The 23,321-nt window shown below is 38.8% G+C and overlaps 1 protein-coding gene across 2 annotated transcripts in view; it reads right to left on the bottom strand.

Moving 5' to 3' along the window:
• LOC136872633 (uncharacterized) overlaps positions 1-23,321 on the bottom strand; it is a 254,193-nt gene that overhangs the window by 23,557 nt on the left and 207,315 nt on the right. Inside the window, exons 2-3 of one of the 2 annotated variants that reach the window (XM_067146437.2) lie at positions 17,654-17,827; positions 9,831-9,947 (exon numbers count right to left, since the gene is read on the bottom strand). In XM_067146437.2, the coding sequence (XP_067002538.2) occupies positions 9,831-9,947; positions 17,654-17,827 (291 nt within the window). The remainder of the gene's footprint in view (positions 1-9,830; positions 9,948-17,653; positions 17,828-23,321) is intronic. The other variant, XM_067146439.2, reaches the window with a different exon arrangement.

Raw genomic sequence — 23,321 nt, 5'->3', positions numbered from 1 at the left:
ATAATATTATTATTCAGTTTTATATTCTCAAAAGACACACTTGCATGTGCAAAGAGAAAAATATATGCAATTTGATATAAATGTAAAATTAGATAAAGTATCATCCACTTTTTGCAATATTTCATATTTTTACATCATATTTTGTTCTAAATTATTTTAATGTATTATTAACAAGTAAACTAGTCTTGACCAGGGTATTAGAAAAATATTTATCGGCCTCCGAGGCCCCTTCATTGCTACAGTATGTTACAATATATGGGTTGGTATTTCTAGGGTTAATACAATTATAAATAAATACAGTCTAGAAAACCAAGAATAATGGCTGAGAGGATTCATTGTGCTGACCACACAACACCTCATAATCTGCAGGCCTTCAGGCTGAGCAGCTGTCACTTGGTAGAACATGGCCCTTTGGGGCTGTTACACTATGGGGTTTGGTTTCATAAATAAATAATTGTTTGGTGATAAGCATGTACCAAAACAGACAAAACCTTTATGAAATCTCTCCCAAGAAAAATCATTTTCCCACCACAAGGAATGGAATATCGTTACCTATGATATAATTTAGAAGATGATTCACACCCTTTAATGAACCACTATTTGCCATTGGGGCTTTGTCCCATATTGAGACATGCTAGTCGAATATCGCCAGCTGCTTGGGAATTTAATTTTAATTTTAGCCATTATGGTCAAGATCATAATTTATAAAAAAAATTTCTGGCCGTCTGTTTGTGATGGCCCTATGTAGTTACTTCTACCTGTGATCTTTTCTTGATGGATGAAGTATTTTTGCTTAATATCTCCTGACACAGGCCAGAGGAAAATGTAGCTTCCACCAAAGTCTCAGTCTCTCTTATGACTGTGACACTATGGAAGCTGCACTTTCTGGTCCAGTGAGGAAAGCAACAGCAAAATATCCCACTCCTCATCATGCCTGTATGCCTTATTATGATGCCATCGTTGGTTTTTGCGGTTTTCTTATAATCGCATAAACTTTTGCCATGTTATTAGGGGATCCAACCAGCCTCCAGGCTGAAGACTTAACAGACCTGTTAGGTGTCACAATAACATTGAATGTCGATCATAGCACTGTCTGGTAGCCACTCCAACAGAAGAAGTAACTTACTAATGTTGATGAACATGTCCTGGCCAGTTGAAACTGATGACTGTTATTTTTCGTTTTGGTGATGAAGGATGACCTCTGTTCCTGACTCAACCTATTCATCACCAGCTCAAAATGAGGGCACCAGGTTTCATCACTGCTCATAATTTCTCCAAGAAATGCCCACACGTGTATCGGTTGAGATGTTCTATGCATATCTTCATCCATGTGGAAATCTGTCAATCCGTGAAGTGTTGAGGGACACTATTTCCAATATGCCAGGTCCCTGAGCACCTTGCTATGCATGGATCCTACAATGAGTTTAACAAACTTTGACAACTGTGGTTTCCCTATTTTCACACCAGGAAAATGCTGGTGCTGTACCTTAAGTAAGGCCACGGCCGTTATCATCTCAGTCCTATTACTTTCCCATTCTTTTGTCACCAGAAACCTTCTATGTGTTGGTGCGACATTAAACTACCATGTATGTAGGATGTTAAAAGGTTTGTTTTTTTCACCTATTCAATACATACAAATTTTATAATTTAGGAATTTATTGTAGATTCCACTTGAGACATGTTTCGCCCTTCATTGAGGGCATCATCAGTCAAAATATTACCTCAAGGTAAAAAATCAGGTAACTGGTTAGTGGTAGACATGTACAAATTAATACATATTATTAACAACATACAAAAATTAAGTATGGGAAATAGTTGCACAAAAGTGATGGTTGAACATGTAGGTTTATAGATGAAAGGTCAGCACCAATGCCTAAAAATAACATAGTAGAGTTCTGCAGTGGTGCTCTGGAGAAACAGTTGACGCAATCAAGGTGAAAAAAACAAACCTTTTAACATCCTACATTCAGTATCTTCAATACGGATAACAATGATTTTTATCAATTAAACTACCAGGAAAAAAAAAAAAAAAAAAAAAAAAAAAAAAAAAAAAAAAAAAAAAAGACAGCTCATGCACAGTTATCGGTGATATGGGAATTGTCTTTTACCATCATATAGCACGTTATCAATAAAATACTGTATTTTAAACATCATCTTCATGACTCTACTGCCAAACTAAGGATAAGAAAAAACATCCTCTGGCAACTATGTGGAATTTCATGGGACTCAAGTGCAACAACTCTTCCTTGCTCTGCCTTTGGTCTTCTATATTCTGCAGCTGAATACTTTGCACTGGTATGGTTAAATAGTCCTCATGAAGAAGAATGATGCTCAACTAAACCAATCTGTGCATATAATCACCAGAACTATCAACAGCACCTAAGTTCTATGGCTTGCCAGCCTAGGTCACATCCTTCTACCTACACAGATGCAATGTTCTAGTTTGAGAATATCATAAGGTAATTAATAACCAACAACAACCTATTCATGAAAATTTCAGAAGCATATGCCATGGCAGACTATGTTTGAGGCATCCCTCTTATCAGAAACAATTTTGACCTAGGCAAACAATGATCATCTGGGTGGGAAATATTCCCATCTCTAGAACTTCATGGTATGCCTTGAATCATGGAATGTTTCCCTGGATTTGGTCTACCTTGGAGAGTTTTGTCAACTCTTGACTGTGTGTGGACAAAGCATAGAGATTGCAGGACTTTCTGTATAAATGAAAAAAAAAAAATTCATCCACAGTGCAAATGTGGGGCTGGTAGTGAAACTGTCCATCTCATCGCTTAAGATTATGTCCGGTTTATCTACACGAAGGGCCCAAAAGACCATTCTCTTGGCAACACCCCTAGCTATTGATTACATCTTTTTAAAATTGTAATTTTTATGCACTGAATGCACTGAAAGCCATACACTTAAATAAAATAAATGTCTACAGTGGTAATCATTTCCTGAACCATTATAGGTACTTGTTTAGATTGGGTGAGGCCTGCCACCCATACTCTTTCACCTTGAAACTCAGTACACCACTTGAACAGCATGCTGTGTTTAAAAACCAAGTTTTAAGTGGCTTGCATTCGACTAAAAATTTCACTTTGCCCACAATTGATTCACACCATGGTGTACATGTATGAACATTTATTACACACCACTGTTGCTCCATCTTTCTCCTCTACTCAGTCCTCTACTCAGACTGACAACATTCTATGCTGTTACTACATACACCAAGCCATACAGAACTGCCACCTCTTTGCTGCCCCAATAATTATTTGTAGCGTTATGAACTTTGTGTATGTTTCAGTCAAACAACTGTTATATTAATACCTATTCTTTAAGTAAACTAGCCATGTTATTTTTTGAGAAAAATCTTCTGACTTATACCTATATCTTGGGGCCAATGACCTAGATGTTAAGGCTCTTAAACTGAGTGAGTTGGCTCTGCGGTTAGGGTCATGCAGCTGTGATCTTGCATTCAGGAGATAGTGGGTTCGAACTCCACTGTCGGCAGACCTGAAAATGGTTTTCCATGGTTCCCCATTTTCACACCTGGTAAATGCTGCGGCTGTACTGTATACCACTTCCTTCCCACTCCTAGTCCTTTCCTATCCCATCATTGCCATAAGACCTATCTGTGTGCAACGAAAAGCGAAACATTTTTACAACATCTGTTCAAATGAATAGAAATAATTTTTTAAAATAGGCTAACTATAAGTAGATCCATCTTCCTGTCATTTCACTACCCCATTCAACCATCCATCATTGTTTTTAATTCATTTTTTAAATTTATTTTAAATTTATGTAGTATTTAAGAAGAAATAAGGTATCTGATTAGAATGTTCTAAAAAGATAAACTTAGTGAATCACCTAAGCAATGTAAACAGCTGAAGATGTTCTAAAAAGGAACAAAACATGTACTGTATATGATTAATTGATTTGCCAAAATGCAAACATAAGTATCAAAAAGGTGGAAGATTTTTTATTGTCATTAAGTCTTTGTAAATCTGCCTGTGATCAAATGCCCTGAGGTCTCATGTCTTACCCATCCTGTAGTCAGCTGTTACTCATACAGCTTATAACAGGCCTGACACCCTCTTACATGCCATGCCCTCCTATTATATTTACTGTTCTTGGCACAGCGCCATTTTCCCACTATGGCAGCTATTTCTAATTCAATTGCTAATGAGTGTATAAGAAAACATAAAGGTTCAATATTTACTACTACCTTGTGGAAACCCAGTCTTAGTCTTACAGGATCAGATGATGCTTTATCTGAGTTATGTTTTCTGTAAATTTAACCACACCCTGATGACTGGAGTGGGACATTGATGATGATGATTCAATCATTCTGTTTTCTAGTCCAATAGCCCTTATTTTCATCAGTAGTCTGCCATGATCTACTCTTTTAGAAGCCTTGGATAGGTCAATAGCTATAGTCCATTTGTCCTCCTGAATCTAAAATACGTGCTATATCTTGCTGGAATCCTGCAAGTTGAGCCTTTTGGAATAATATTTTCTAAACCCAAACTGCCTTTTATCAAACAAGTTATATTATATACATGGCTGGGCTGAGTGGCTCAGACGGTTGGCCTTCTGACCTCAACTCGGCAGGTTTAATCCTGGCTCAGTCTCCAGTGGTGCTTGAAGGTGCTCAAACATGTGAGCATTGAGTTGGTAGATTTACTGGCACATAAAATAACTCCAGCAGGGCAAAATTCCACCACCTAACATCTCCAAAAACTACCAAAAGTAGTTACCATACATACATACATTACATTATCATTATAGACCGTTATGCCTTTCAGTGTTCAGTCTGCAAGCCTCTGTGAATTTACTAAACATTGCCATAATCCTCTATTTGCAACTAGTGCTGTGGCCTCATTTAGTTCTATACCTCTTATCTTTAAATCGTTAGAAACTGAGTCTAACCATCGTCATCTTGGTCTCCCTCTACTTCTCTTACCCTCCATAACAGAGTCCATTGAAGTCGCTTAAGTGCGGCCAGTATCCAGTATTCGGGAGATAGTAGGTTCGAACCCCACTGTCGGCAGCCCTGAAAATGGTTTTCCGTGGTTTCCCATTTTCATACCAGGCAAATGCTGGGGCTGTACCTTAATTAAGGTCACGGCCGCTTCCTTCCCACTCCTAGCCCTTTCCCGTCCCATCGTCGCCATAAGACCTATCTGTGTCGGTGCGACGTAAAGCAACTAGAAAAAAAAAAAAAAAGAAAACAACAGAGTCCATTATTCTCCTAGGTAACCTATCCTCCTCAATTCACCTCACATGACCCCACCACTGAAGCCGGTTTATGGGTACAGCTTCATCTATCGAGTTCATTCCTAAATTAGCCTTTATCGCCTCATTCTGCATACCCTCCTGCCATTGTTCCCGCCGGTTTGTACCAGCAATCATTCTTGCTACTTTCATGTCTGTTACTTCTAACTTATGAATAAAATATCCTGAGTCCACCCAGCTTTTGCTCCCGTAAAGCTAAGTTGGTCTGAAAACAGACTGATGTAAAGATAGTTTCGTCTGGGAGCTGACTTCCTTCTTACAGAATACTGTTGATCGCAACTGCAAGCTCACTGCATTAGCTTTACTACACCTTGATACAATCTCACTTACTATATTGCCATCCTGGGAGAATACACAACCTAAATACTTGAAATAATCTACCTGTTCTAGTTTTGTATCACCAATCTGACATTCAATTCTGTTGAATTTCTTACCTACTGACATCGTCTTCGAAAAGCTAATTTTCATACCATACTCATTGCACCTATTTTAAAGTTTCAAGATATTAGACTGCAGGTTTTCGGCACAATCTGCCATTAAGACCAAGTCGTCAGCATAGGCCAGACTACTTACTACATTTCCACCTAACTGAATCCCTCCCTGCCATTTTATATCTTTCAGCAGATGATCCATGTAAACTACGAACAACAAAGGTGAAAGATTACAGTTTGTCTAACACCTGTAAGTACCCTGAACCAAGAGCTCATTTTACCATCAATTCTCACTGAAGCCCAATTGTCAACATAAATGCCTTTGATTGATTTTAATAATCTACCTTTAATTCCATAGTCCCCCAGTATAGCGAACATCTTTTCCCTCGGTACCCTGTCATATGCTTTCTCTAGATCTATGAAACATAAACACAACTACTATTCCTCTTGTAGCATTTTCCAATTACCTGGTGCATACTGAAAATTTGATCCTGACAGCCCCTTCGTGGTCTGAAACCACACTGGTTTTCAACCAACTTCCTCTCAACGACCGATCGCACCTTCCCTTCCAAGATGCCAGCGAATACTTTGCCTGGTATACTAATCCATGAGATATCTCAATAGTTGTTGCAATCCTTCCTGTTCCCTTGCTTATAGATAGGTGCAATTACTGCTTTTGTCCAGTCTGAAGGTACCTTACCAACACGCCATGCTAATCTTATTACTCTATGAAGCCATTTCATCCCTGCCTTCCCACTAGACTTCACCATCTCAGGTCTAATTTCATCTATTCTTGCTGCTTTATGACAATGGAGTTTATTTACCATCCTTTCCACTTCCTCCAGCATAATTTCACCAACATCATTTTCCTCCTCCCCACAAGGTTGGCTGTTTGCAATACCACCAGGACAATTTCCTTTTGCGTTGAGAAGATGTTAAATATATTCCCTCCACTTCTCCAGTGATTCCCTGGGATCTATTATGAGTTCACCTGAATTACCCAAAACACTCTTCATTTCCTTTTTCGCTCCCTTCCTAAGATTCTTTATTACTGTCCAGAAAGGATTCCCTGCTCCTTGACCTGGCCTTTCCAGGTTCAAACCGAAATCTTCCCACGACTTTTTTTTTTTGGATTCAACAACTATTTGTTTCGCTGTGTTTCTGTCATTTATGTACAATTTTCTGTCTGCCTCTGCCCTTGTTTGGAGCCATTTCTGATAAGCCTTCTTTTTACATTTACAAGCTGCTCTCACTTCATCATTCTACCAAGATATTTGCCTCTTCCCATCTTCACACACAGTTGTTCCTAAGCATTCCCTTGCTGTTTCTACTACAGCATCCCTGTATGCCACCCATACTCTTTCTATATCCTGAACCTGCTTACTGTCTACTGTTCAAAACTTCTCACTAATCATATCCATGTACTTCTGTCCAATTTCCTCATCCTGGATATTTTCTACCCTTATTCATTTGCAGACAGATTTCACTTTCTCTGTCCTAGGCCTAAAGATACTTAGTTCACTATAGATCAGATAGTGGTCTGTATCATCAAAAAATCCCTGGAAAACTTGTATATTCCTAACAGATTTCCTGATTTTGAAGTCGGTTAAGAAATAGTCTATTATGAATCTGGTAGCCCTAGCCTCCCATGTGTAGCGGTGAATAGCCTTATGCTTGAAGAATGTATTCATAACTGCTAAACCCATACTAGCACAGAAGTCCAGCAAACACTTCCTATTCCCATTAGCTTCCATATTTTCTCCACATTTACCATCACTCTTTCATATCATTCAGTTCTATTTCCAACTCTCACATTGAAATCACCCATTAGCACTACCCTATCCTTGCTGTTGACCCTGACCACGATGTCACTCAATGCTTCATAAAACTTGTCAACTTTATCCGCATCTGCACCCTCACATGGTGAATACACTGAGACAATTCTCATTCTAATTCCTCCAACTGCTAAATCTACCCACATCATTTGCTCATTTATGTGCCTAACAGAAACTATGTTGCGTGCAATGGTTCCTGATAAGCAGTCCTACCCCATATTCAGACCTTACCTTTTTAACACCCGTCAAGTACACTTTATAATCTCCTATCTCTTCCTCGTTATCTCCCCTTACCCGAATATCACTTACTCCTAGCACATCCAGATGCATCCTCTTTTTGCTGACTCAGCCAGTTTAGTCTTTCTTCCAAAAGCCCCATTAATATTGATATAGGAGTGGGTCCCCATTACTCCCATAGGTCCGAGGCTTGCTTAAAATGTTCTGAGCTCTGTAAATTCATGAAGCATATTTTCTCCACATTTACCATCACTCTTTCATATCATTCAGTTCTATTTCCAACTCTCACATTGAAATCACCCATTAGCACTACCCTATCCTTGCTGTTGACCCTGACCACGATGTCACTCAATGCTTCATAAAACGGATTATGGACCACCAGTGGATTGTATAGTCCTAGCTGCCTGAGCACAAGGAGGGCCACAACTCAGAATATGTCCGAGATGCCCACTCCCATTCCATAGCAACTGGTATCCCGACTCTCAGGACCACTTACTAGGCCACTCAGTCATTGCCCATGGTTAACGAACTAGGACGTGACTACAGTAACCCACACCATGAACCATACGTAAAACCAATATCATTAACATCATTATTATTAAACAAGTTATATTGTCTATTGCTCATCTCACAATGTTGTTGTAGGGTGTAACATTTATTGTAATGTGTGCCCAGAAAGAAAAGATGTTTTACACCTAGGCCAATCAGAAAATGTTTCAGTTATACTAGCTTAACATTTGCTATTTGACTCGTGCTTGCCAATACAAGTGTAACTGTTATTCAGGCTGATTGTGGGTGATGCACTGTAACAATTATAGTTCTGATCCAACATTCTTTATCAGCGCAAGTTTAGTTCTGTAAGGGATATTTTATATGAAGACAGATGAGAACCTAATGGAAATTCGTAGTAAAATTGTGACTGCTTTTGTGGACTGTACCAGTTGTCAAAGTTTTCAGAAGTCAAGATTGATGTTCATAAACAACTAAGAAGCAGTAGCCATATGAAAGGTGACAAATAAGAGGTGACTAATCTACAGAATTCCTGAGTTGACATATTTGTTAAACTTAAATAAGCACCATTAATCAATCGTCAATCACCACTGGGCTGCATTTGGGGTTGTCACCCGGATGGCAGATTTCCTATCATTTGTTTTCCTAGTCTTTTCTTAAAAGATTTCAAAGCAGTTAGAAATGCCAATCCTTGTCAGCCAAGAACAACTCAGGTACTTTGATCACACTGCCAGGAGACTAGAGGCAATGGAAAGATTCATCACAGAAGATGTGCTCCGTTGCGATGAATGGACCACGTCAAAAAACTGACTGGAATGAGCCTACAGTAAGAAAGTCACTTTTCCCGAAAGACTCTTGGAGGTAGGCTGCCAAAAAAAAATCCGATAGTATATAAAAATATGCATGTATTTGCTATTTATGATTGATATTGTGACAATTTCAAAGAACCATTCATATTCAAAACTAGAGAAAGGGAATGTTGGCACGTGTTGTCTGCCTTCTTTGTGAAGTTGTACAGCCAGATACAGAAAAAGAAACCATACTTGATAGGAATTTCTAGATCATTAATGTATCATAATAATGAACATTGAAAGGCAAAAGTTTAACAATGATGATGAGACTAAAGAGGAAGTCATGATAGGTTTGTGGAAGGCTGTAGTGACTCAGCATATATAAGATAAATCCTAGACTTAATAATTTGTCAGGCTAATGGTAATGACTATTTAGTAGAGTAGAGATTCAGATTAGTAAGTTACTCAGCACAAGTTTTGTTGTAAAATAATTCTTTAGCTGTTGTGAGCTGTTAAATCTTTATTTCTGGACACATCTTGAATATTCCTTCATTTGCAGCTTCAAAATGTCTGGTTCTCAAATGAATGTTTCATTATATCCTGTAGGAATGAAGGTCTCTTATAAATTTGTGCCATTTGTTGGTTTAAGTATTCCTAAAAATTAAAGACCCAAGGCATATTTAATTCATAAATTGAACTCTTTAAAATAAAACTTTCATTTAATATACCTGGTGTTGTGGCTGCTGGTCCAAGCAGAGCTTCTCTCTCCTCCTTTGGTAGTGACTCCAGGCTTTCCAGATTATTTCTCAAATTATCGAAGAACTGCTGCATGTTGCTGAGAACTCCTGCAATAAACATTCCATTAGCAAACAAGGATCATGTATAAGCTAACACTGTTTATTAGTCGAAATGATATTCATTTAGAGAATAAATAAGAAAAGAGAAAAGAACAATGTGTATTTACAGTGGTGCAGTACCATTATTCACCCCTTTGAAAATATTGAGACTTTGTATTTCATGTGATCCTAAACCCCTCTTCTGATATAATAATTTATATGTGTATCCATATGTGTTAAGCCTCCATGGCTCAGGCGGCAGTGTGCCGACTTCTCACCGCTGGATTCCGTGGTTCAAATCCCGGTCACTCCAATGTGAGATTTATGCTAGACAAAGCGGAGGCGGGACAGGTTCTTCTCCGGGTACTCCGGTTTTCCCTGTAATATTTGATTCCAGCAAGACTCTCCAATATCATATCATTTCATTTCATCTGTCATTCATTAATCATTGCCTCAGAGGAGTGCGACAGGCTTTGGCAGCCGGCACAATTCCTATCCTTGCTGCTAGATGAGGGCTTCATTCATTCCATTCCTGACCCAGTCGAATGACTGGAAACAGGCTGTGGATTTCCATTTTCATTCATATGTGTATGATCCATGTATTGCCATTTCTTGATGGATACAGTACTTCTGCATGCATCTTTTGTCACAGGCCAAGTCCCAGTCGCATCCATGGCTGTGATAATATGGTAGCTGCTGAGGTGCTGAGTAATGACATTTGGAGTGTGGCCAGAGTGTCTGATTGTTATGAGCAATAGCACTTCCTGGCCCAGTGAGGAAAGCAATGGCAAATTACCTCACTCCTCATATTACCTGGTATGTCTCATTTTGGCATGTTTTTGTAGTTTTCCTATAACTGCATAACATTTGATTGTGCTATTGGCTTTATGTTGCACTGACACAGGTAGGTCTTATGGTGATGATGGGACAGGAAAGGGCTAGGACTGGGAAGGAAGCGGCCGTGGCCTTAATTAAGGTACATCCCCAGCATATACCTGGTGTGAAAATGGGAAACCACAGAAAACCATCTTCAGGGCTGCCGACAGTGGGGTTCGAACCCACTATCTTCCGAATACTGGATACTGGCCGCGCTCAAGCAACTGCAGCTATTGAGCTCGGTGATTGTGCTATTTTAAGATCCAACCAGTCTCTGGGCTGATGAACTAACAGACAGACATGTGTATGATAGGTTGAACATTTTTGTGAAGTACCGTCGATCAAAAATGAATGAGCTCATGGACATGTATGTTCCTATTTTATGAGACAGAATTTTAATTATTATCAAAATATGATTAACTTTCCATGTATTATGTTGACTGCCATGGCTGAGATACATTCAAATTCCTAGAAGAACAAGTGTATAGTGTTATCTGAGTGGACCATTTTATTAGTTTAAGATCTTTGAAGATGAAAAAATGGACATTATGTAATAGCTATATTTCAGTTGTTTGAGTAATGTTATGATAACGATTGAACATTTAATTATTTTGTAATTTTAATCAAGTCATTGGAATTTGTGAAATACTAATTCACTGAAGAAGAGAATGGTCTTTTCTTGAAATATGTATGCTTAAATGATATATACGTATTAAATAGTTTTTTGAGTAGTATTGACAAGGTGGACTCATTATCTCCTGTTTTCTCTGTGCAGTAAGATTGTCACTGTAAGTAGTCAATACAGACAACTATAAGCCATTAATATTTTTAATAGCTTCCTCTCGACCAAGTGACTCTCTACAAGCCAAAGTACAGCTGATCAGGAAGATGTCTGACTGCACACGTGAGCTTGTCCCCTTCTACTTCCCCTCTGGCTACACATGCCTCTGCGCTCTCATGGTCTAGTTTACCTTGGCATAGTGGCAAGTGTAATGGCCTATGAGAATGCAACATTTTTCTTTACTAATTTAAAATATCACAGTTGCACAAACTTTTATGTCTTTTAGAAATGCTTTGCAAATCTGTAGACCAAGATTACAGTGCTTTACCAAGTCAATCCATTCAGCCAGTCTCTCAAACTCAGGGTAACAAACATCAGCTTAGTGTTTTAAATATATAGAAGAGTAAAGAAATAATTTTCTCATGCACAGGACATGTATTACATATGGACAGCTTTCATTGAGAGGACATCTTCATCAAAATTATCATCTAGCTATCTCCCAAAATTTAAAAAATATTTCTTGCTGCTTGAAGTGATTTTTAGCTGCTTTAGTTGCAGTATAAAATACTATCTTCAGTATTATGTAGTATGCTTTGAAAGAATAACTTTTTCTGTTATAATCTCTGACCTTTCCTACTAGGTATTGAATGTTAATCCTTATGTGTTATATGTAAGTGTCAGAACAATCCTATCTTTTAAATTAACAATAGTAAAATATTCACACATGAGTGGTCAATGGTGGTGATTGTTATTGCTTTATGGGAAAATACTACTAATTAGCCATACCTTTAATTCACACATAGTAAAAGCAATATACTTTTACAGCAACATATTTGGAAATAGTGAAGGAGGAATATTATGCTTTAGCTGCCAAAAGTATTAAAACTCAGCATGCATTTTTTAAATCAAGGATAATTATGAAGTAGATTTTTGACACTAATTTATTACTTTGAACTTTAACTGACTCTTTAGCTCTCACTATGTATCCATAGGAATGTTTTCATATATGGAGTGTTCTATTGCCTCTGTTATTTACGTAAACCATTATATATATATGTGCGGAGTACAGACAAAGAGTCATGAAGAGATAATCTAACTATTGGGAGGGGGAATAAGTTCATTCTGATTCTACACAGCCACGAATATTTGTCTGATGAAGCTGCATATCCACTACACAGCTGAAGCAGAGAATAATGTGTTTAAAATGCCCCTTTAAACTTTCCATGTTAAAAAACTTAGCCAGATTGTAGTATATGCTTGCAATATCACAGTTATAAACTTAATGAACAGCTGACTGTGTTGGTGTTCACTTGATTGTGATGATCTCGACAACTTCTTTGTCTTGGCCGTATGCAGCTTCATCAGGCGAATATTCATGGTTACTAGGAATGATTTTATTTCTCCACCCAATATTAGTGCTTGACAAGAATTCCTAAGCATGATTTCACCTATGAGGAACCTGTCATACTATGAACAAGTGAGTAAGATCTATCACTAATGAATATTTAGAGATCATATGGAAATTTGGGTAAGCCTGCATGGCTCAGGCGGCAACGCACCGGCCTCTCACCGCTGGATATCATGGTTCAAATCCGGTCTCTCCATGTGAGATTTGTGCTGGACAAAGTGGAGGCGGGACTGGTTTTTCTCTGGGTACTCCAGTTTTCCCTGTCACCTTTCATTCTAGCAACACTCTCCGTTAACATATAATCTCATCTGTCAGTCATTTATCATTGCTCCAGTGGAGTGCGACAGGCTTCGGCAGCTGGAACAATTCCTATCCTCGCTGCTAGATGGGGGCTTCATTCATTTCATTCCTGACCCGGTCGAATGACTGGAAACAGGCTGTGGATTTTCATTATGGAAATTTGGATTTTCTCCTTCCTCAATATTTCCCAAACATGTTGCTGTCTTCCAGCAACATAAAACAGCCATGTAGCAGTGCAAAACAATAATTAACATTTATTAATAGGGCAGCTGAGACTGTTTCTCATTTTACTACAGTAAGTATTGTGCTTCAATTTCCTATGCTCTACAAATATTTGCATGAAACACAAGAAAGAGAAAGACAGATATACAAGCGAACAAACACACACCAAACTTACAAATTTATACATGAATATAGTCACAGACGGTGAAGCAAGTAAGCACCTAACTAAGGTTAGGTTGTTGTGTCCGAGAACCAGAGGGTGCACTTCCAGCATAGTTTCAGCTCTTTTTGTGAACATCTGGTCATAATGACTTCTAATCATTCAATTAGTTTTCTCACATTTTGAGGAAAGTTTTAAATAATTCTCCATTTTAATATAAACTTTTAATGTTCATTATTTGTGTTACCAAAGAGTGTTGAAGGAGATATGGGTAGATCAAATCATGATGAAGATAATATACCAAATCAAGCTGGTGAGGTGAAAATGTTTTGGTGGAATTTAATCAAAGGAAGATCAATAGGAAACCTCTTGAGACACTCAGAACTCATTCTCTTGTTTTCTTGAGAGAAGAGTAGGAGGAGACATGGTAACGGGAGTCCAAGACATGATTATGACAAACAAGATTAGAGTAGATGTAGTATGCAAACATTATGTACTGTACAGGAGAAAAGGTTTGGACAAGGTAGAGTGGTATGGACACTGCATCAAACCACTCTATGGACTGATTCAAATTCAAATTTATTTCCTTTAGCTGTATTTTACAGATGATGATAATGACAGGTTTTTAGAAGAATTTCTATTAGCCTAAAATGCTTTTTATATGAAACTGAGTTCATCTGGTATTCATCCCCATTCAAACTTATCTTGATGAAGGAGTTATTCAGTTTCCAGTATTAGGCTATACACAGTCGTATTTTGTAATTCATGAACCTTCTCGTACTTTCCTCTCCCATGTTCAATATAACATTACATTATCTGAAATGAATTAAAAAAGTAATGAAAGCAACAGGAAACTACCTCACTTCTCATTTCCCTTGTACACCTCTTCAGTGATGCCTAATCCATCTACGACAACTGATGGCAGAGTTATTGAGGATTCAACCAATCTTTGGGCTACACACACACACACACACACACACACACACACACACACACACACACACACACACACACACACACACTCTCTCTCTCTCTCTCTCTCTCTCTCTCTCTGAGACCACCATGCTCAAATCTGTACATGAATGAATGGAATGTTCTGAAAATCTATGTAGCAGAAAACCTTGATTTGCCTTCCATGATAGAGTTTCGATGCATTTTGAATTGTGCAGACAATCTGTAATTTCATGGACTAAGGTCAACATTCATAAATTAGAAGAGGAATGGTATGGCTTCAGGCCTAACAGATCCACAACAGACCTAATCTTCAGTGTGCGTATGTTAATGGAGAAATATTGGGAAGAAGATAAAAATGTGTTTATGGTTTGCCTTGATATTGAGAAGGTATATGACAGCATTGCAAGAGAGAAGATATGGAAATGCTTGAGAAAAAGGAATGTGCCAGAGGGACTGGTGAGGAAAGTTCAGATGCTGTATGAACACTGTACCAGCTGTGTGTGAGCTGGTTCCAGACCAAAAGTGGAGTCCAGCAAGGCAGTGCACTATCCCTATTACTGTTTATCATCATTGTGGATTACATAATGAAGAACATCAAGAAAACCTCTGGTGAACTAAATGCAATGGTTATTGCTGATGACATTCTGATCTGGGGAACAACTGAGGAACAAGTACAGTTGAGATCAATGAATGGAAGCTTAAGTTCCAGGAATTCAATCTCAAGATAAGCAAACCCAAAACAGTAGTGATGGCAGTAAACAGAGATGGACAACCAGCAAACATCATGCTAGAAATCCATCCACTGGTAAGTGTGGAATACTTTACATACCTCGGGAGTGTAATATCTCGAGATACAGTAGCCACAAAAGAGGCGGAAAATAGAGTTTAAAAGAGCTCTCACCTTAACCAGCAAATATGAACACTCCTCTGGGATCCCAAAGTATCAATCAAATCAAAGCTGGTAATGTTCAATCAGTACTTCATACCAATCTTAGCCTATAGTATCGAAACCTGCACCCTCACTAAGAAAGACTCATCAAGGTTGTAGGCATCTGAGATGAAGTTCTGGAGGTGCACAAATAAAAACTAAATTCTACAAGTTAAGGAATGACATGGTTAGAAAGGATGTACATCGTAAAGTTGGACATTGCAGATCAGGGAAGGTCACTGGAGGATGTCATTAAAAACAGAATGTATCTCAATGACAGAGTGGAAGAGGCTCGCCAACAGTACCTGGGAAATTGGAACTGTAAAATGATGATGATGATGATGATGATGATGATGATGATCCATAAATTCAATCAATGTTATAGAAGAAATTTTGCATGTTTTCATTAAATCAAATAAAGTCAAACACTGTTGCTGCAACTATTGAGGTATTAAACTGATCAGTATACCAGGCAAGGTGTTCACCAGGATTTTGGAAGGAAGGGTGCGATCAGTGGTTGAGAGTAAGTTGAATAAAACCCAGTGTGGTTTCAAACCACAGGGGGGCTGTCAGGATCAGATTTTCAGTATGCACCAGGTAATTGAAAATGCTACGAGAGAAATAGACAGTTATATTTATGTTTCGGAGATCTAGAGAAGGCATATCACAGTGTACCGAGGGAAAAGATGTTCACCACACTGGAGAGCTATGGGATTAAGGGTATGGTAGATAATTAAAATCAATCAAAGGCATTTATGGTGACAATTGGGTTGCAGCAAGGATTGAAGATAGAATGAGTTCTAGGTTTGCAGTACTTACAGGGATTAGACAAGGCTGTAATCTTTCACCTTTACTTGTTCATGGTTTACATGGATGATCTACTGAAAGGTAGGAATTCAGCTAGGTGAAAATGTAGTACTCAGTTTGGCCTATGCCGAAAACTTGGTCTTAATGGCAGATTGCACTGAAAGCCTGCAGTCTAATATCTTGGAACTTGAAAATAGGTGCAATGAGTATGGTATGGAAATTAGCCTTTCCAAGATTAAACTGATGTCAATATGTAAGAAATCCAAGAGAATTAAATGTCAGATTGGGGTTACAAAGCTCGAAATGGGAGATAATTTCAGGTATTTAGGACGTGTGTTCTTCCAGGATGGTAGTATAGTAAGTGAGATTAAATCTAGATGCAGTAAAGCTAATGCAATCTCGCAGTTGTGATCAACATTATTTTGTAAGAAGGAAGTCAGCTCCCGGAAGAAACTGTCTTTACATCGGTCTGTTTTCAGAGCAACTTTGCTTTATAGGAGTGAAAGCTGTGTTGACTCAGGATATCTTATTTGTAAGTTAGAAATAACAGACTTGAAAGTAGCGAGAAACAGGTAAGAACAATGGCAGAAGGGTCCTCGGAATGAGGAGATAAAGGATAAGTTTGGAATGAACTTAATGGATGAAGCTGTACGCATAAACCGGCTTTGGTGCCGGGGTCGTGTGAGGCGAATGAAGGAGGATATGTTACCTAGGAGAATAATGGACTCTGTTATGGAGGGTAAGAGAAGTAGAGGGAGACCAAGATGACAATGGTTAGAGTCGGTTTGTAATGATTTAAAGATAAGAGGTATAGAACTAGAACCAAATGAGGCCACAGAACTAATTACAAATAGAGGATTGTGGCAGATGTTAGTAAATTCACAGAGGCTTGCAGACTGAATGCTGAAAGGCATTATAGTCTATAAAGAAGTATGTATGTATGTATGTATGTATGTATGTATGTATGTATGCATGCATGTATGTATGCATGTATGTATGCATGCTTTACCTTGATGAAACATTTTATCATGCCAATCACTTTACCATACATTTTATGTCTCTAGTAGCTCTGTGTTCTTGGATTATGGCAACCCTCTTCCAGAAGAAATCTTCCCATGACAATCAAATTCTATAAGTCTAATATCTGGCTTACTTTTCCCTTGAAATAATTAATGGGATTGATTGCATGTATTAGTAGGATCATTACCATGTTCACATGAAGACTGCTGATGCTAGCATGGGGAAGTGCACCCTCGTGTGTCAGCTGTTTATTACGCACCTACACTAATATAAGGTGTGTAGCGGGCCTCTCGCTTACCGAGCCCCATGATCCACTGATTGTCCGCTGTCACCTCCTGGCCATCGCCACGACGCTTCCGGAAGAATGCATCGTCCATGTCTAAGTGGTTGCCCCATAGGCTGGGATAGTCGTCATCGGCCTCATTATCCAGACCTGCAAATAAATGAATAATGAAAAATCATGTGTCAGAAGCAAGAAAATTCCAATGGCAGCTCTTTTGGGTGTTCTGAAGTTACTTTTTGTGAATCAAGCCCTATACTATTTTCTTAAAATTAGCAACACCAGCTGTACATCCGGCCATGGCTTTGTCTACCTGCAACGCAATTAGGCAAGTAGGCTACTGATTCCTGAAATTTTACTTATGACAGGGCTGTCTTTTCTCCACTTCATATATAGTTAACCAACAGCCGTAGCCATGTTGAAACACCGGATCCCGTGAGATCTCTGAAGTTAAGCAACATTGAGCGTGGTCAGGAGTTGGATGGGTTGCCATGCGCTGTTGGGAATGGAGGAGCGGAAAGGAACTGGCCACCCTACCGCACGTAAACTCCGGCTCAGAAACACCTCTGCGGAGGTTCGGACCTGCCTTCGGGCAGAATAACCTTATCTATATAGTTAAATGCAATGTCCTTTCATGCACAATTAGTTCTAATCAGTCCTGCATTGGTTGTGTTGAATTAGGTTATACTTCATAGTACATTAAAGGACTGTGTTATTGCTACTTAATTTATAATGCCCAAGGAGAAGAAAACTTGTGGTCTATCAGCTTACATTCCTGAACCCCACTGTCGGCAGCCCTGAGATAGTTTTCTATGGCTTCCCATTTTCACACCAAGCTGTATCTTAATTAAGGACACAGTCACTTCCTTCCCACTTCTAGCCTTTTCCTATTCCATTGTCACCACCTATCTGTGTCAGTCTGATGTAAAGCAAATTGTAATAAAAGAACCTGTTAGTGAAGTATTGAAAGCACATGTATCCAAGTTTGAACAATTTTCAAATGACTGAAGTATTTTGCTTTGTAAATATTGTAGCACAGCCATAACTAGGTTTCCCAGGTGTCCTGTATTATATGGGATTTCCTGTATTTGAAGGTCTGAAGTACTGTCCCAATTTAACAGCATACTGGATGCCCTTTTACCCCATATTTAAAACAACTCACTTCTTCCATGGTTAATTTACCAATCCAATTCAAGTTCATTATTTTTCATCTAGCAATTCTGCACTATGATCGAAACGTATAGCAGGCGAACGAACCACCGGTGCTGAACCCAAGCATGCGTCTCGCAGTAGCGAGACACTGAGGCATTTGGTGTATGTTCTAAGTATACCTGGTTCGAATGCATATGTTTTTTCAATTCTTAAAATGAATAGAATGATGAAAGGAATAGATGTTCAGCAACTCTGATAAAGTCAGAAATTCAAGTCTAACTAAATTTTAATCATAGTTGTCAGAAATTTCACTTGATTAAGGGAGATATAGCATTATTGAAGAAAAGCTTTAAGTGAAGGAAAAATATGGGTTTAAAACTTTTTATGTATAAAATGAAATAGCAAAATACTGTATTAAAGGTTATGCCTACAATGTAATTATAATACTGTAAATTATATCTCGGTGCTTTCTTGAGCAAATGTTATGTCATGTCGACATGACTTGTCTCTTATTGGCATTTCAAAATCCTGGCAACCTTACATAATGGCAACTATCAAGTTCAACAACATCTTCAAATGACAGAAGACAGTAAATTAAAAATGGTAAACTTGAAACAAAAATACCAGCCTCTTATAACCATGGCTTTAGCTAAAGCCTGACCAACATGAATTGTAGCTAACAACTCTTTTTTATTGCAATATTTGAAGCCATTTCTTTTCAGTTTCAACTCAGTTAATTTATAACTGTTAGGATTTTCAGTCTGCTGAAACTAACTTTGAGTAAATAAATTTATAAACTACGTGAAGGAAAAAAACATATCGTAACAGTATTTCACCTAAAAAAGAATCAACTTAAATAAAATAGAATGATACATTTCATTCTTGAAAGAACATCATCAGATATGATCAAATCACATTCAAGCCACAGCATTATATTATATTATATTATATTATATTATATTATATTATATTATATTATATTATATTATATTATATTATATTATATTAGCTGTAGTACCCAGCTCTGCTCAGGTACTTTTCTGGATGTTTAGCTTTAGGATTTGTTTTTACATGTTTCATGCCAATATTTATAGATTTCACCCCTTCTCTAGGGGTTTTAGGGGTGTCTTACTCACATAGTATTTTTTTCAGATATTAACTTACATGTATACCAAGTTTGGTTGAGAGCTATGCTGGAACACAGACATGTACATCCACAATTTTGGAAATTTTAAACATTTTCTTTCTCACCCATTTTCATCACTTCCTCATGTCCTTGGGGACTGATTGTTCACTTAAATGACATCTGGGGCAGTGGCGGCGCGTGGATAAAGCGTCTAGGGGTTCACTGCTGTCGAAAATAACGTGTTGGGATTTATTGTTACTTGATATTTACATAGATATAAAATACCGACATTGTTTGATTAGAAACGCGACTTTCCTTTGAAGGGACAAGGCTACATCTCAAAGAAGTTACCAAAACAATGAAGGTGAAAGACAAAGAATATGAGGTGCAATTACTTAAAGCTGATCCAATTTCCTCTGATCTTGGAGACATTGCTTCTTCAAGAACGTGTTAGGGAGATTACTGTTGTTTATGTATTGATGTATTTTGCTGCTTACTTTTCATAAGAGGGGTCCCTTAGCTGAGTCCTGGCATTTCTTCCAATTACTTGCACCAGGCTCCTCACTCTCATCTATCCTGTCCGACCTCCCTTGATAAGTCTTGTTCTTTTCCGACCCCGACGGTAGTAGAGCACTCGAGGCCCAGGGAGTGTGTCATTTTCTCGCCCTTCATGGTCTTTGTCTTTCTTTGGCCGACACCTTCATTTTCGAAGTGTAGAATACCTTCCTAAATAATTCTACACACTGTGGAAGCTTCACCTCTAAGTTCCTTTCCATTTTTTCTCTATGATTATTAATTAGTGTTATATAAAAGATGGTTGCCTAGTTGTACTTCCTCTTAAAGCAATAATCACCATCACTACTTACTAATGAAACGTTTCATTAATTACATAAACTTAGGCTACGTACGCCTATTGATGCTATACAAAATGTAATTACCAAAATATTCTGGCTCATTGCAGTTAATTACATCAGAATTGCAAAATCGTCAAATTAAAACCCCTCCAAAACCTACCACTTACGGCAAACTTTAACCGCGCGCTCTGACAGTGTTTCTGCTAATTTTGAAACTGCTCGATGTAACTCGTGTATATCGCTGGTCCAGTTGCCAGCGATTCCTGGGCTAAGTTTTCCCTGCTCCTCACAGCCCCTCGCCATGTGCACCCTCCTTACGTCTCATGGCCCCGCTCCCGCAGTCCCAAAATTGAACCTCTTTGCTGGTTCTGAAGAGCAACAGAGTACTGATGTCAAAAATACCACTACGCACATGGATATACAGAGCTTATTGAAGGAATAGGCTGTAATAAACCACTTTACATAGACTAATATATTTCTAGGGAGTTCACTGAACCTCTGAACATATAGAACGCACCGCCACTGATCTGGGGTGTCAATATTCATCACAGCAAGCCTGAAAATGATGGACTGGACACTGTTTTTCATTATTTTTAAGTCACCCCCAACCCTACGGGAGCTGGGGAGTGTTGGGAGTGTCTTACCTACAGAGTACTTTTTGAAATAGTAAGTCTTATATGTATCATGTTTGGTTGAGAATTATACAGGAACATCCACACATACATCCATAATCTCAGTCATTTTGGACATCCTTTTCCAGCCCTTTTCAATGTTCATTCTGATTGGAGCTGAAGTAGGCCTTAAATGGCATCCAGAAGATCACAGTTCATCTCAGCGTTCCTGAAAACTGTGGATTCGACACTAATATAGGTTTTTAAAATAATTATGTTTACATATCAGTCATTCCCCTAGAGAGCTAGGGAAGTTTTACCCTAACATAATTTTTCCAGATAATAAGTCATATGTGTACCAGGCCTTAAATGGCATCCAGAGGATCACAGTTCATCTCAGCGTTCCTGAAAACTATGGATTCGACACTAATATAGGTTTTTAAAATAATTATGTTAACATATCAATCATTCCCCTAGAGAGCTAGGGAAGTTTTAACCTAACATAATTTTTCCAGATAATAAGTCATATGTGTACCAAGTTTGGTTGTGAGCTGTGCTGGAACAAACATACACACATTCATCCATAATCTTGGTAATTATGAACATTTCATTTTTCATCGCCAACGGCCGTAGCCGTGTTGAAACACCGGATCCCATGAGATCTCCGAAGTTAAGCAACATTGGGCGTGGTCGAGAAGTGTTTCATCCCTTCTCATTGCCATGCCTATCAGGGCAGTACTTTGACTAAACAGTATCCGTAGTGTCACAGTTCATCTGACCGACCACAAAACTATGGATTTGACAATAATATTGGCTGTTTTTGATTACAGTATTTTGATATTTCACACACTCCCCTAGGGGAACTATTGGTGTCTTACCCCCCTCCCCCCCCATGGCACTACAGCCCTTGAAGGGCCTTGGCCTACCAAGTGACCGCTGCTCAGCCCGAAGGCCTGCAGATTGTGAAGTGTCAGCACGACGAGTCCTTTTGGCCATTATTCTTGGCTTTCTAGACCGGGGCCGCTATCTCACCGTCAGATAGCTCCTCAATTCTAATCACGTAGGCTGAGTGGACCTCAAACCAGCCCTCAGGTCCAGGGAAAAATCCCTGACCTGGCTGGTAATCGAACCTGGGGCCTCCGGGTAAGAGGCAGGCACGCTACCCCTACACCATGGGGCCAGGTTGGTGCCTTACCAGCACAGTAATTTTTCCAGAGCTATGCTGAGAGCTATGCTGGAACATACACACATATGTCCATAATGTCAGTCATTTTTGACATTTTCTGTTCCAACCCTTCTTACCATGCCAGTGGGGGCTGAAATTGGTCTTAAACCTCATCCGGCATGTCACTATTCATCTCAGCGACCCTGAAAAGTATGGATTGTAGGTTACATTAACATTGGGCGTTTCCTATTATTTTTATACCGGGTGAGTTGGCCATGCGCTTAGAGGTGCGTTTGCATGCGGGAGATAGTGGGTTCAAACCCCATTGTCGGCAGCCCTGAAGATGGTTTTCTGTGGTTTCCCATTTTCACACCAGGCAAAGGCTGGTGCTGTACCTTAATTAAGGCCACAGTCGCTTCCTTCCCAATCCTAGCCCTTCCCTATCCCATTGTCGCCATAAGACCTACCTGTGTCGGTGCGACATAAAGCAACTAGCAAAATTTTTTTAAAAAAAAGATATTTCACCCCCTTTCCACTCCCACCCTACTGGTGCTAGGAGTGTCTTAACCCAACAACATTTTTTACACATACTAAGTCATACTGGTATGTGTACCAAATTTAGTCGAGAGCTATGCTAGAACAAACACATACATCCATAATCTCGGTCATTTTGGACATTCTTTTCCACCACTTCTAACCCCCATACCGATTGGGGATGAAGTTTGACTTCGTGTCCGTT

Source organism: Anabrus simplex, chromosome 4 (genome assembly GCF_040414725.1).
Source record: "Anabrus simplex isolate iqAnaSimp1 chromosome 4, ASM4041472v1, whole genome shotgun sequence".
NCBI lineage: Eukaryota > Metazoa > Arthropoda > Insecta > Orthoptera > Tettigoniidae > Anabrus > Anabrus simplex.
The sequence above is the reverse complement of the archived record's forward strand: the minus strand, read 5'-3'. Positions and strand labels throughout refer to the sequence as shown.